General features: G+C 40.5%; 1 protein-coding gene across 1 annotated transcript in view; it reads right to left on the reverse strand.

The window, feature by feature from the left end:
• Positions 1–4665: 4665 nt before the first annotated feature.
• The window catches only part of LOC124789670 (putative ammonium transporter 1), a 307206-nt gene continuing 296462 nt past the window's right edge, over positions 4666–15409 (reverse strand). Inside the window, exon 11 of the mRNA XM_047257109.1 lies at positions 4666–4977. Coding sequence (XP_047113065.1) covers positions 4865–4977 — 113 coding nt within the window. The 3' untranslated portion in view covers positions 4666–4864. The remainder of the gene's footprint in view (positions 4978–15409) is intronic.

Below are 15409 nucleotides of genomic sequence, written 5' to 3' on the forward strand. Positions count from 1 at the left end.
TACATATGTCAATTATGAATTGTACATATATTGCATTAAAAAAGGTATTCCATATTTTGAATGGTGGTAGTATGGATAAAAATGGAAAAAAAATCCATTAAACAAGGGTTCAAAAATGTGAACCTTAAGACTATTAGTAGATGTTTTTTTTTCCACTGTTGTGAAACACATCTCTTCTGCTGCAAGCTCTTTCCCTTTACGAATGACTTTACACACAGTAAATATCTGTTAGTGTTGTTCCCGTACAGTTCTGGGTGAGTACAGTACATAATGTTAGATGTAACAGAACTGTTTTGCATTTTAAGTATGTGAAATGGTTTACACTGTAGTTTTAGCAGTGTACTTACCACATAATAGAAGCCTATTATTCCACATCGAAAATGACAGATATGATCTTTCCCAAAACTGTGTGTATAGTGACTTTAAAGATTTTCTAAAGGTGTTGACCTGAGTAGTAATTGCTTTTACGTTTTTGGTAAATTTTTTATGGAAATTATCTTTGACACAGACATCTATTTTCTGAGTCAAATGTATGTTGTTGTCTTGTCTCATATAGTGATCATGAGTATCATTTTTTTTTTCAGTATGATACCCTTACTCATCACATCCATTGTAATGAACATAAGAGTTTCTGTGCTGTAGAAATGTGGTAAAAAGAGGAATACAAGAAATATCAAACAGTGGCTTGTATATATACAAGGAACATTCAATAATTAAAGAGACAAATTGATGTAGGAAAAACCTGTATTTTTACAAAATGAAACGTTTGGTACTATTCAACATAATTCCCCCCCCCCCCCCCCCCCCCTCCTACCCCTCCCTCCCCCCAACATTGAATTAGGTTTTTTGTATCTGATGCAAATAAGTCTTTGTCTTGTTGTTTGAGCCATTTTCCCACAAATTCTTTCATCTCCTCATAACTTTTTTCCACATAATGCCTCTGTGAGTGGACCAAAGAAATGAAAATCTGAGGAGCCAAAGGGAGGATCAGGTAGTATCTCCGAACCCATTTTGTCAATGGTTTCTTGGGTCAGCTGGGCAGGTGTGAGGGCGAGATTTGTCATGTAACAGTATCATACCTTTTCTTTGAGGTCCACTGTATTTTTCTCTCATTGCTGGCTTTACTGCATTCGCGGCATGTCTGAGTGGTAGGCACTGTTTGTTGTAAGCTAACCTTCCAAATAATCAGATAAGATGACACCTTGGACATCCCAAAAGACAGTCAGCATAACTTTTCCTGCTGATGCTTGTGTTCCAAATTTCTATCAGATGGGTGAGCTGGTGTGCTTCCATTCCATACTTTTTCCTGTGGGCTCTTGTTTAAAATTGCAAACCCTGTACATAACTTATTAAAATATTGGTTCCCTTTCTTAGCATTCTTTCAAGTCCATATCCATTTTTGAGTCATGTTTCTTTGTGTTGATGCCATAGGGATCCACCTTGCACTTGTTTTGCTGTACTTGAGCCTTTTACTAATAATGTTATGAACTCTGCCAACACTTACTGCAACTGTTTTTGCTATGTTCAACTGTGATGTCAGTCATCATGAACAATGTCATCAATGTGGGTTTCATGCAAAGGTGTTGACACTCCAACTGGCCAACCAGGATATTGCTCATCTGTCACTAAGGTTAGAGTGTTTTTCAACTGTTATAGCCACTTAAAAATTTTCTACAACTTTCACAATACTGTAAAATCATTTGAGAAGAGATTTCAGCCAGTTTTACATCTTCAGGAAGCAAAAAAAGAAAAAAAACCAAACACAGATCACTAAATGTTGTTCAACCAACGCAGGAATTTCAGTCCAACACACCACTGTTAAATGCAGTATTGAGATTATAAACAAAACAGGTTTTATCTGTCAACTGTTCTCAGCTGACCCATGTGATGCAAACTTAGTCATGAAAGTGCAAAACTACTCATACAAATTGATTCATTTTTGTAAGTTTGTATCCATTTATGATTCTAATGGTCTATTTTAGCAATTTAAATGTTTGATGACTATATTCTGTGCTATGACTGCACTACCAAAGAGTCATCTCATAGTCAGCACTTGTAACAATTTGTGGGTATATTAAATGGAATGATCACGTAGTATCACTTGTAAAAACAAGTAGGGGACTCATTGGTGGGATACTGGGAAAATGCAGTCTACAGTGGAGACTGCTTACAAAGCACTCGTGTGACCCATCTGCAAATATTGGCCAAGTGTGTGGGATCATACTAAATGTGACTAACAGGGACTATTTATTGAATGCAAAGGAGAGCAAGACTGGTTACCATTTTATTAGACTCAGGAGGGTGTCACTGAAATGCTGAAAAATCTGAACTGGTAGATCCAGCAGTACTACAAAAGCACACTTACAATCTTCCAGGGACCAGTATTAAGTGAGCAATCTGGGAATATACTACAGGCCCCTATGTATCACTCCCAAATGGATTGTAAATAGAAGATTAACACATTGACCTCTGCATGCTTAGTGATGGATGTTTCACCATCAGGCACATGGTGTTAGGCATGAGGCTTTGCTGTGGCTGTCACTGACCACACAGGAAATGGTTCACAGGAAGTCCTGTCACATCCACAACTTACAAAATTGTAATTATCCTAATTGATTACTTGATGATTAAAGCCTCCTCCAGCGTTGATGATAGTACAATTGGGGAACATACATACCAGCAGACTGAGGTTTTCGCTAAATTTTTGGTTACATCTGGGTTTGAGTCTTGTGGTCAATTGATGCAATGGAAGCATAGGTTTTCCTAAGTCTCCTAAAGGGATTCTGCAAGGTGTGTGATTATCAACACCTCCATGGTATAAATGCTTTTATGACAGCTGCATTACCCCAGTAGATTATGCCATATGACAGTACTGAATGAAAATACCAGTATGCAAATTACTCTAATGCTCCACTTGAGATAGATTTGTAAGTGCAAAGCAGGCAGAACTGAGCGTTTCAGTTAACTTATCAAAGTGCTTCATTTCAGTTTATTACTCGTACAGATAGTTTAGACTTTCACATATGGTATTGTCGCACCTGCAAATCCTAGTACATGTTGACTGGTGTGAATAATCCTTGTCTATCCACTTCCACACAGACAGCACTGTCATTGCTGCATTGTCTATGCAAGAAAAAATGCCATCATCAGACACCCCATTTTGTGAATGCTTATTGATCTGTCACATCCCTCATATGTCAATATTGAACCAGTTGATATTAACACGATATACTGGCTGTATCTCTCTCTCTCTCTCTCTCTCTCTCTCTCTCTCTCTCTCTCTCTCTCTCTCTCTCTCTCCATATATGTATCATCAAACACTTGCAAGGAAAAAAACTTACATTTTGGCCTTAATCTTTGTGCAGGATGACACAGCAATTAATATAGCATACCCAAAAATGTCACAGATTTTCAGAAGTCTTTTGACACTGTTCCTCTCAAGCAGCTTCTAATCAAATTGTGTGCTATGTAGTGTCATTTCAGCTGTGTGACAGGATTTGTGATTTCTTGTCAGAAATGTCACAGTTCATAGTAATTCACAGAAAATTATGTAGTGAAACTGAAGTGATGTCCAGTGTTTCTCAGAAAGTGTTACTGGCCCTTGTGGTTCTTAATCAATGTAAGCAATTTAGCAGAGAAACTGCACAAGTATTGGAGATTGTTTCCAGATAATGTTCTAATTTACCATCTAGTGAAGTCATTAGCAGATCAAAACAAATTGTAAAATGGTTTGGACAAGATATCTGTATGGTGCAAAAAGTGGCATAAACAACAACAAGCGTGATATCCCCCAGACTATTAAAAAATCCATTAAATTACAGTTACATGATAAATCACACAAATTAAAAACTGTTGATTCAACTGAACACTTATAATTACAGTAACAAACAACTTAAACTGCAATTGTGAGGAAAGGAAACCAAAGACTGAGTTTTATTGGTAGAACACTATGAGATTGTCTTTTCCCTGACAATATTTAGATTAACTAATATAAAGGTTTTTCTTAAATTTCACTGTGTAGTGTCTGAGATGAAATACTGACAGAGCCATTCTGATATGTAAAACAAAATGTCTTGCTTATAGCATTTAAGAGATGAAAACTCAATGCTCTGAAAATATTTATGACTTGAAATGAATAGGAATCTGTATATTTAAAGAATGGAAAATCCAGGATGGAGTAATGACAGTATTATGAAAAGGATAGTCACTACTAACTACATAGGGGAGATGCTGAGTTGCAGATAGGCACTACAAAAGACTGTCAAACTGTTTGACTGTCTTTTGTTGTGCCTCTCTGTGACTCAGCATCTCCACTATACGGTGAGCAGCAACTATCCTTTTCATAATATTGTCAATCTGTGTATTTATGTATGCACCTTAATATGATCTAGTGTAAATGATAGTTGTTGGTCTGTATCTTATGAAATACTGTGGATTTCTTGCTGTCTAAAAGTCGCTTAATAGTAAGAAATGTACACAACTTACCTACTTCAGATGGACAATTTGTGTTCACAGATATCAGTTTCTCAAGAGGTGAAAATAAGAACCATTTAGATAGCTTTTATGGTTGAATCTTAATTGTCAATATCTATCATCTGTTAACTTCAAGTTGACAATTTTTTTCTTTTATCACACAATATACCAAATTAATACTCCATGCAGAAAATTATAGGAACATTTTAATGCCACATTTTGAAAAAGAGGAATCATGTATCTGTTGATGCTGTACATCCATGGGCACATTGTCTTACACTACACAAAATAAATGCATTAATTATGATACACTGATTTTACAAAATGGCAAATAAATAATAGCAGAACTAATGAATCATTGAAGATTGATGAGGAATATGTGTATACTTCACTATGAATTTGTGATACGCTTAATGATGATGTTTTCTGTCTCTTCAAATGCCATATTATTGTACTCAGATGTTGGCCGACAGCTTTCTGGCTTTTTGTAAGTTGGCTTCTCATCTGTAACAAATTTTAAACTGTATTTCACGGAATGTATAAAATGAAAGAATTTCAAAGAAAATGAAAATAATGTACTTGTTGCAATATATATATAAACAAAGATGATGTGACTTACCATACGAAAGCGCTGGCAGGTCGATAGAAACACAGACACATACATACACACAAAATTCAAGCTTTCGCAACAAACTGTTGCCTCGTCAGGAAAGAGGGAAGGAGAGGGAAAGACGAAAGGATGTGGGTTTTAAGGGAGAGGGTAAGGAGTCATTCCAATCCCGGGAGCGGAAAGACTTACCTTAGGGGGGAAAAAGGACGGGTATACACTCGCACACACACACATATCCATCCACACATATACAGACACAAGCAGACATATTTAAAGACAAAGAGTTTGGGCAGAGATGTCAGTCGCATCTCTGGCTGCAACCCTTCTTTCCATCAGTCCCTATACCAGTTCCAAACTGAACAATCCATTGCCCTCACCCACCTAATCCTTCACCTACACATCAACTCAGCCAATGAACACACCCGTCAACTCCTATCCTTAATAAAAGTCCTTAATCTTTCCTCTCCCACATCCACACTGGCTGTTCAGAGCATCCTCCTACAGGGCAACCGTAAATTAGAACAGCATGCCACCCTCCACCTCAAAAAACTATCCAATCTCCTGGTTTCCCACCTCCGGAAAGGCAACTCACTCACCCTTCACAACCTTTCCAGCAAACCTCAACCTCCTCTCATTGCACACAAACCCAGTCTCTCCCATCTACTCAATCTCCCACTTCCAGCTCCACTCCCTCCAAAACCTCAAAATTCCAATCAACACAATCTGGAACCACAACACCCTAATTCAGTAGTTAACCTTTCCTTCAAACCTCTCTCCCAATCCGAAACCTCTGTCCTATCCAAAGGCCTCACCTTCAGCCCCACTCCCAGATTCAACCAAACAGCCCTCGTCAAAGATTTACTGTCCTACACTCGTACTCTCTGCTGGAAATATCACTTTGCCACGAAGAAAAATGATCCTAATCCTACTCCTAATGATCCAACTCCCCAAGACACCATCCAAATTGAACCCTGCCTGGAACAGTTCCGTCCTCCGTCGCAGCGGGACCCACCTCTTCTTCCTCAAGATCACCCTTTCCAAACCTTCCAGGAATTTCTGACTTCCAGCCTTTCATCTCAATCCTTCTTAAAAAAAAACTTAATCCTACTCCCAACATCACAACTGCTGAAGCCCAGGCTATCCGTGATCTGAAGGCTGACCGATCCACCGTCATTCTTCCGGCGGACAAGGGTTCCACGACCGTGGTACTTGATCGTCGGGAGTATGTGGCTGAGGGACTGCATCAGCTTTCAGACAACACCACATACAAAGTTTGCCAAGGTAACCCCATTCCCGATGTCCAGGCGAAGCTTCAAGGAATCCTCAGAACCTTAGGCCCCTTGCAAAACCTTTCACCTGACTCCATCAACCTCCTGACCCCACCGACACCCCATACCCCTACCTTCTACCTTCTTCCTAAAATCCACAAACCCAATCATCCCGGCCGCTCCATTGTAGCTGGTTACCAAGCCGCCACAGAACGTATCTCTGCCTACGTAGATCAACACCTTCAACCCATTACATGCAGTCTCCCATCCTTCATCAAAGACACCAACCACTTTCTTGAACGCCTGGAATCCTTACCCAATGTGTTACCCCCGGAAACCATCCTTGTAACCATTGATGCCACTTCCTTATACACAAATATTCCGCACGTCCAGGGCCTCGCTGCGATGGAGCATTTCCGTTCACGCCGATCACCTGCCACCCTACCTAAAACCTCTTTCCTCATCACCTTAGTTAGCTTCATCCTGACCCACAACTTCTTCACTTTTGAAGGCCAGACATACCAACAATTAAAGGGAACAGCCATGGGTACCAGGATGCCCCCCTCGTACGCCAACCTATTCATGGGTCGCTTAGAGGAAGCCTTCTTGGTTACCCAGGCCTGCCAACCCAAAGTTTGGTACAGATTTATTGATGACATCTTCATGATCTGGACTCACAGTGAAGAAGAACTCCAGAATTTCCTCTCCAACCTCAACTCCTTTGGTTCCGTCAGATTCACCTGGTCCTACTCCAAATCCCATGCCACTTTCCTTGACGTTCACCTCCACCTGTCCAACGGCCAGCTTCACACGTCCGTCCACATGAAACCCACCAACAAGCAACAGTACCTCCATTATGACAGCTGCCACCCATTCCACATCAAACGGTCCCTTCCCTACAGCCTAGGTCTTCGTGGCAAACGAATCTGCTCCAGTCCGGAATCCCTGAACCATTACACCAACAACCTGACAACAGCTTTCGCATCCCGCAACTACCCTTCCGACCTGGTACAGAAGCAAATAACCAGAGCCACTTCCTCATCCTCTCAAACCCAGAATCCCCCACAGAAGAACCACAAAAGTGCCCCACTTGTGACAGGATACTTTCCGGGACTGGACCAGACTCTGAATGTGGCTCTCCAGCAAGGATACGACCCTCAAATCCTGCCCTGAAATGAGATCCATCCTTCATGAAATCCTCCCCACTCCACCAAGAGTGTCTTTCCGCCGTCCACCTAACCTTCGTAACCTGTTAGTTCATCCCTATGAAATTCCCAAACCACCTTCCCTACCCTCTGGCTCCTATCTTTGTAACCGCCCCCGGTGTAAAACCTGTCCCATGCACCCTCCTACCACCACCTACTCCAGTCCTGTAACCCGGAAGGTGTACACGATCAAAGGCAGAGCCACATGTGAAAGCACCCACGTGATTTACCAACTGACCTGCCTACACTGTGATGCATTCTATGTGGGAATGACCAGCAACAAACTGTCCATTCGCATGAATGGACACAGGCAGACAGTGTTTGTTGGTAATGAGGATCACCCTGTGGCTAAACATGCCTTGGTGCACGGCCAGCACATCTTGGCACAGTGTTACAACGTCCGGGTTATCTGGATACTTCCCACCAACACCAACCTATCCGAACTCCGGAGATGGGAACTTGCTCTTCAATATATCCTCTCTTCCCGTTACCCACCAGGCCTCAATCTCCGCTAATTTCAAGTTGCCGCCACTCACACCTCACCTGTCATTCAACATCATCTTTGCCTCTGCACTTCCGCCTCAACTGACATCTCTGCCCAAACTCTTTGTCTTTAAATATGTCTGCTTGTGTCTGTATATGTGTGGATGGATATGTGTGTGTGTGTGCGAGTGTATACCCGTCCTTTTTTCCCCCTAAGGTAAGTCTTTCCACTCCCGGGATTGGAATGACTCCTTACCCTCTCCCTTAAAACCCATTTCCTTTCGTCTTTCCCTCTCCTTCCCTCTTTCCTGATGAGGGAACAGTTTGTTGCGAAAGCTTGAATTTTGTGTGTATGTATGTGTCTGTGTTTCTATCGACCTGCCAGCGCTTTCGTATGGTAAGTCACATCATCTTTGTTTTTAAATATATTTTTCCCTGTCTGTATTGACAATGATATAAGAGATAAACTTAAAACTCTAGATTTTACGTAACATTTTTTGTGGCTGGCAGCAAAAAAATATAGAAGGCAGCATCACATTACTGATGTTCACATTTATCCAAGAACAATGCTGTGATTATATTTCAATTGTAAAGATTTGATAACTTTCTGTAAGATCTTCTCCATTATTTACAGTACTTGCTTCAGGAAAAAAGTTAGCACATAAAAAGCACTGTTTAATGATGGATGTACACATTTCCTGTTTCTTATGAAAAAAAGATTAAAAAATGTTGTGGTTCATAGTCAAATGTGTATGATATTGTTATTATTTTAGTCTTCAGTCTGAGGACTCATTTGATTCTGGTCTGTCCTGTATAAGTTTCTTCATAAGTGTTTAACAACTACAACCTATATCCACTTGAACCTGCTTACTGTATTCAAGACTTTAACACCTTCTTAAATTTTAGGGTCAGCACAACATCAGGCCACTGAATCTGCTCCTATCACTCCCTTTATATAGTTCAAAAACTCTTGCCATCACTTCTTAAAGTAATAGTCATCATATATAATCGACACCTACACCATACTTTGCAAGCCATCTAATGGTGTGTGGTGGAGGATACTTCTGATACCACTAACTGATCCCCCCTCTACCCTGTTCCACTCGTGAATGGCACGTGAGAAGAATGACTGTTGATAAGCGTCTGTATTGGCTCTAATTTCTTGAATTTTGTCATTGTGGTCGTTTTGTGGGGTTTATGTGGGAGGAAGTAATACGTTGTCCAACTCTTCCTGGAAAGTGCACTCTCGAAATTTCAACACTAAACCTCCCCTTGATGCAGAAGTCGTTCTGGAAGATTCAGTCATTGGAGTTTGTTGAGCTTCTCTGTAACACTCTTGAACATGACAAAATGCACTTCTCTTCATTGGATCTTTATCTCTCCTCTATTGGTCCTACCTGGTAAGGATCTCATACTGCAGTTTGGTCCCTTAAGACTTCACATTCATTTGAACATTTGATCCCATACTGATGAACAATACTCAAGAATCAGTTGAATAAGCACCTAATAAGACATTTTCTTTATGGATGAGTTAAATTTCCTTAAGATTCTTCTTATGAATCTCAGTCTGGCATCTGCTTTTCCTGCTACTTATTTTATGTGGTCATTCCACTTAAGGTCACTCTGAATAGTTACTTCTAGGTATTTTATGGTACACAATATTTCCAGGAGTTTCTTATTAACAGTGTAGTTGTACAGTAGTGGCTTTCTTTTCCTGTGTATGCACATTATGTTACATTTATTTACGTCCAGGGTCAACTGCCAGAGCCTGCACCACTCATGTATTCTCTGCAGCTCATCTGCAAATTGATACAGTCTTCTGGTGTTGCTACTTTGTTATAGGAAACTGCATCATCTGCAAAAAGTCTTTAGGAGCATCTGACACTTTCTACTACACCATTTGTATTCACTGTAAACAATAATGGCCCTACCCCACTTCCTTCGGGCACTTTGAAAATCACCTTTACATCTGCCAATTTTGTTCCATTAAGAGTGATGTGTTGAGTTTTATCTGCAAGAAAGTCTTGAATTCAGTCACAAATCTGGTCCAATACTCAATAAGTTCATATTTTTTTCACTATATGATAGTGCAGGACAATACCAAATGCCTTCCTATAGACAAGGAACACAGCACCAACCTGAGTGACACTGTTTACAGCATTGTGGATCTCATGGAGGAACACAGCAAATTGAGTTTGCAATATCTGTGTTTGCAGAATCCACTTAGATTTTTATAGAAGAGATTTTTTTGTTCTCAAAAAACGTCATAATTCTTTAGCATAAAACATGTTCCATAATTCTACAATAGACTGACATCCACAACATAAGTCTATAATTACGTACACCTGCCCTATGGCCCTTCTTGAAAAAGAGAATGACCTGCACAGTTTCCCGTGTCACTTGGTCCCCTTTGTTGCTCAAGTGGTCTATGATAAACTGCTGCTAGAGGATGAGCAAGTTGTTTTGCATAATTTTTGAAGACTTATTGGTGTCTCATCTAGTGCTGATGCCTTTCCATGACTAAGCAATCATAGTTGCTTTTCTATTCTGTGAATGGTTAGCTCAGTATCTGCGATTTCAACATTCGTATGATGATTCAAAGGAAGGACTGTGTTGCAGTCTTCCATGGTGAAACAAACTTCACTTTGTTGTCTTCCATTTTGGTGCCAGTATGGTCTCTGTGTGAATGAATAGCTGATTTTTAACGACGTACTGCTTTTACGTGAAACAGAAACCTCTTAGGGTTTTTATTCAGATTGGTTGATAAAATTTTACTTTCAAAGTATTTTAATGCTTCTCTTATTGCTCTCCTTATGCTCATTTTCATTTTGTTCAGCTTTGCTTGTCAGCTAGGTTTTGACTTCTGTTGAAGCTGTCTTTGTTTACGGAGCATTTTCTAATGCAGCTATTAAACCACAGTGGGTCTTTCCCATCCCTTAACATCTAACTTGGAACATACTTGTCTAAGGAATATAGAACAATGCTTTTGAATTTTTTGCATTTGTGCTTCACATCTTTGTCCTTACCAATGAATATTTGATGCTGACTGTGCAGATACTCTGCAGTTTATATCCAGTCACTTTCACTAAGCAGAATTATCTTCCTACTTTTCTTAACATTCTTTGTAAACCCTGTAGTCATAGTAGCCATCGCAGCCTTGTGACCGCTGATACCTTCCTCTATGTTAACTGATCCATAAGTTCAGGTATGTTTGTTGCTAGGAGGTCAAAGATATTACCTTCAGGAATTGGTTCTCTAACTATTTGCCCAAAATAATTTTCAGAGAAGAGATTCAGAATATTACACAAATCGCTGTCTCTGGCACCAATTTTGATATCATGACTCTTCCAATCTATACCTGGCAAGTTGAAGTCACTCCCCATTACAACAGCATGGTCTCCTGACCTACGTGGTCTATGAAAGTATCTGATTACCATTTTTGACTGACCTTTGATGTTTAACTCACCCAGATTAATTCACATTCAGGATCTGTGATAACCTCACTAGATATCTGTTATTTTTATTTCTTTTTTGTAACCTGTAATGAACATTACAGTGATTATGTATTGTTGTCACACCTGAACTAACATGAAAATCAATGCTAAGTCTTCCATGACCCACATGCTACAGGCAGTCATGGCGGAATGACATTGTGGCTCAAGTGTCACATGCCACTAGAAACCTGGTCTTATTTTGGGAATTCATGGTTGATTATGAAATTCCTGACCTCTACCATTTACAACTTCAAATCACAAAAGTAAGCATAATGATTGTAGTATCCAATGTGGTTACTCAGATGAGGAACCCACCATTATGTGTTGTAATGCATTGGATCCTAGGATTATGGTGAGTCCCAACATTTTCACTGATAAAGAAATGGGACACGCTGAATTGCCTCCCAATTTAAATTAAAGAAAAAGTGCTGTTTTGCAACATTCAGTGTAAACTCTCCTCTAAAATTTGGGAAACAGAGGTAATTGGAATTAGTTCTGCAGAAGAACCATACAAAAATTTTTGCATGATCTTATAGAATGTAAAATCACCTATAAACCTGAATACAATTTTAAAATACTTATGGTGGTCTGCTCAAATGCAAATTTATTCCACCTATATTACTTACGGGATGCATGGTACTCGTTGTGACAGCTACAGTAGTCAATAAGAGCAAGGAATTATCAGAGAAAAATGTAACGCCAAAGAGTACATAATAGAGAAGTAGACACACAGAATATTTATGTGCTTGCACTGTGTCTGTGCATTCACTTAAGTAATACCAGTCACTACATGATTACCCCCTTCCCCACCCCATTATCAAAGATGTTTCATGTTTAATCTGGCATGACGCACAGGGCATGTTTGTTGCATTCTTGCCAATGGATGCAACTGGAGTTGGCACACTGAGACAGTTTCCAACTGGCACCACAGATGGCACTTTGAAGTTCACTGCCAACCACAAGCATGGCCCAATCAGCAGCCTCCGTGCTGCTGCCAAGGAGACGGACTTCTGTATTGCGATAAGTGGCAGCCACAGGCAGCTAAGGAGGTTTATATTTGGTGTTGGGTACAACAGTACTACTAAATAGTAACATTGTATTCAGGAACACACATTGCGATAAGTGGTAGCCACAGGCAGCTAAGGAGGTTTATATTTGGTGTTGGGTACAACAGTACTACTAAATAGTAACATTGTATTCAGGAACACACATCTTGACAGGCCACTGCTTAGTTGTATCCATCTGCAAGCATATCTAACGAGTTGCTGTTAAGTATCACAGCACAATACAATGTATAATTGTGCCACTAATTAGTTTGCAGTGTCACAGTTCCTCTGTCCACCATGGAGCACCTAAACCTAATATGATGTGTGCAAGCCATTCTACCCAAATGATCTGTATATATCAATATTGTTATGGCACTCTTGAACCTAGGGACATCTTGTTGATGTTGTCTTCTTCACGACAACGCTCAGTGTCTGTCATGGCTTGTCAGCAAGGTGGCGTGTAGAAAGAGTTTCAGTAGCATCATATTCACTTTTCATAACTGGTGGTGCTAGCTTTTTGTGGTATGTTATGCATCAAGAAATAGAAAAAAATGGAAATGAGCGTATGACGTCAGTGGCCGGGAGTTCCCAGGCAGGAAGTTCGGCTGCCAAGTCCAAGTCTTATTGAGTGTGACACCACATTGGGCGACTTGGGTGTCAACAATGGGGATGAAATGATGATGAGAACAGCACAACACCCAGCCCCTGACGGGAGAAAATCTCCCTTCCCAACCGAGAAATGAACATGACCCCCTGTGCGTGGCATTCCAACATGCTGACCATTCAGCTATTGAGGCAGACAATCAGGAAATGTAGGCTTGATTTGGTCAAGGGCAGCTGTAGTCAGCACACTATGAATGACAACTCTGAACATGTTGCTGCCTCTACTTAATACTGCATATGGTCACTCATACAGTGGTTGAAGCAATTTGTGAACTGAGTCAGTGCACAGAAGTATGTTTGTGCAGCTGTCTAAGCCTGCAAAAATGAATGGACATTGTCCAGTCAGCTCTCTGGGGTGACTGCTCGAAGCTGGCATATATGTGCTCTCAGTTTGTCAACAAAATCCGATGATGCTACCTTCTCATCTGTCCCATCATGCATGTATTCTGCTGGCAGTCATGATGTTTGACCATAAAAAAGTTTGGCTGCTGTGGCCATAAGATCATTCTTGAAAAGTGTTTGCAGCCCAAGGAACACAAAAGCCACTGCTTCAGCCCACTTCTATGTGGCATTACACTGCAGAGCTGACGTGAGCTGCCAACATAGGTGCTCAACCATGCCGTTCACCGGAGGGTGGTAGGTTGCAATGTGTGTGTCTTTAATACCTAATAACATTGCCAGCGCCTTGAAAAGATATGCTTCATATTGACATCCTTGGTCTGTAGTGATGCATAAAGACACACCAAATGGAGTGATCTACCCTCAAACCAATGTCTGTGCTACCATCTCCATCATGATATCTGTCATTGGGAAGGCTTCTGGCCACTTGGTGAGTTGATCCACTATTGTGAGGCAGTAGCTGCAGCCTTCAGAAACAGTGAGAAGTCCTACAATGTCAAAGTGAACATGTAAAAATCGTTGATTAGGGGGTACAAGTGTGCCCAGTGGTGCCCTGTCATATCATGAGATTTTATTCTTTTGACATGCCATGTAGCTCTTGACAAAAGCTTTGCAGTCCTCATGCTGTTCGGGCCATGAAAAACTTTGCTTGACTAATTTAATGGTACCTAAAACGTCAGGATGTTCCAGACTGTGTGCAGCTGCAATCATCTGAGTCTGAAATTGTTGTGGTACAAACAGAAATCTTGTAATACAGTGTAGCATTTGCTTCAGCTGTGATTATCTGGCATAATGACAGTCCTGATTGTTGTGTGAACAACATGTATAATTCCTCATCATGCTGTTGTGCCTGCACAAGAGCATCAAAATCAATGGTTGTATATATAGCTTCAATCTGTGCTGTTGTATGCGCCAGTACATTCAAGGTTTCAGCACAAGATAGTGCATCTGCAGGCACATTGAGGTTGCCTTGTACATAAACAAAACGAGTTGCAAATTGACCAGTGTAGTCTAATTGCCTCAACTGTCTTGGAGAGGCTTTGCTCTGTTTCATCTTAAAAACAGAAGTTAAAGGCTTGTGATCTTGTCAACGTTCCAAGTAATGTTTGAATTTTTTGATAACAACATATGTAGCATATAATTCGCAGTCGCATATTGCCTACTGCTGTTGGGAGAGTGACAGCTTGTGGCAGCAAAATGTGAGTGGTTGCTAACAGTGGTCTGCTGATTTGCAGTACTGTTCCCATAGTGGTAGCAGAGGCATCAACCATTAATACCAGCGGAGCCTGTGCTATAAGATCTGCCAATCACACAGGATTTGCGATTGCCATCCTTATGGCATGGAAAGAACAGCCTGTTTCACTCATCCACTGTAATCTGTCATTTGGTTTTGGTGCTCCCTTAAGAAATTCATTCAGTGGAGCTATGATCAGAGTATGATTGGAAATGAAACATTGGTAAAAATTTATGATGCTGAGAAACCAATGAAAGTCTCTAATTGGGACTGGAATAGGGTATGCAATTATGGATTTTACTTTATCTTGCTGCTGAGGGGGGAGGGGAGGGGGGGGGGGGGCAGCATAATACACCATTAGTGTCTACAGTGTATCCCAGGAAATGAACTTCTGTAGTCCCAAAAATACATTTTGAAGGTTTTATTACTAGACTGTGCATGTGTAAATGGTCAAATAAACAGACTTAAATGCTGTAAATGTTCGTTCTCAGATGCTGACGTTACGAGAACATCAACTATGTAGATGTATCAGAA

Source organism: Schistocerca piceifrons, chromosome 1 (genome assembly GCF_021461385.2).
Source record: "Schistocerca piceifrons isolate TAMUIC-IGC-003096 chromosome 1, iqSchPice1.1, whole genome shotgun sequence".
Taxonomy (NCBI): Eukaryota; Metazoa; Arthropoda; class Insecta; order Orthoptera; family Acrididae; genus Schistocerca; species Schistocerca piceifrons.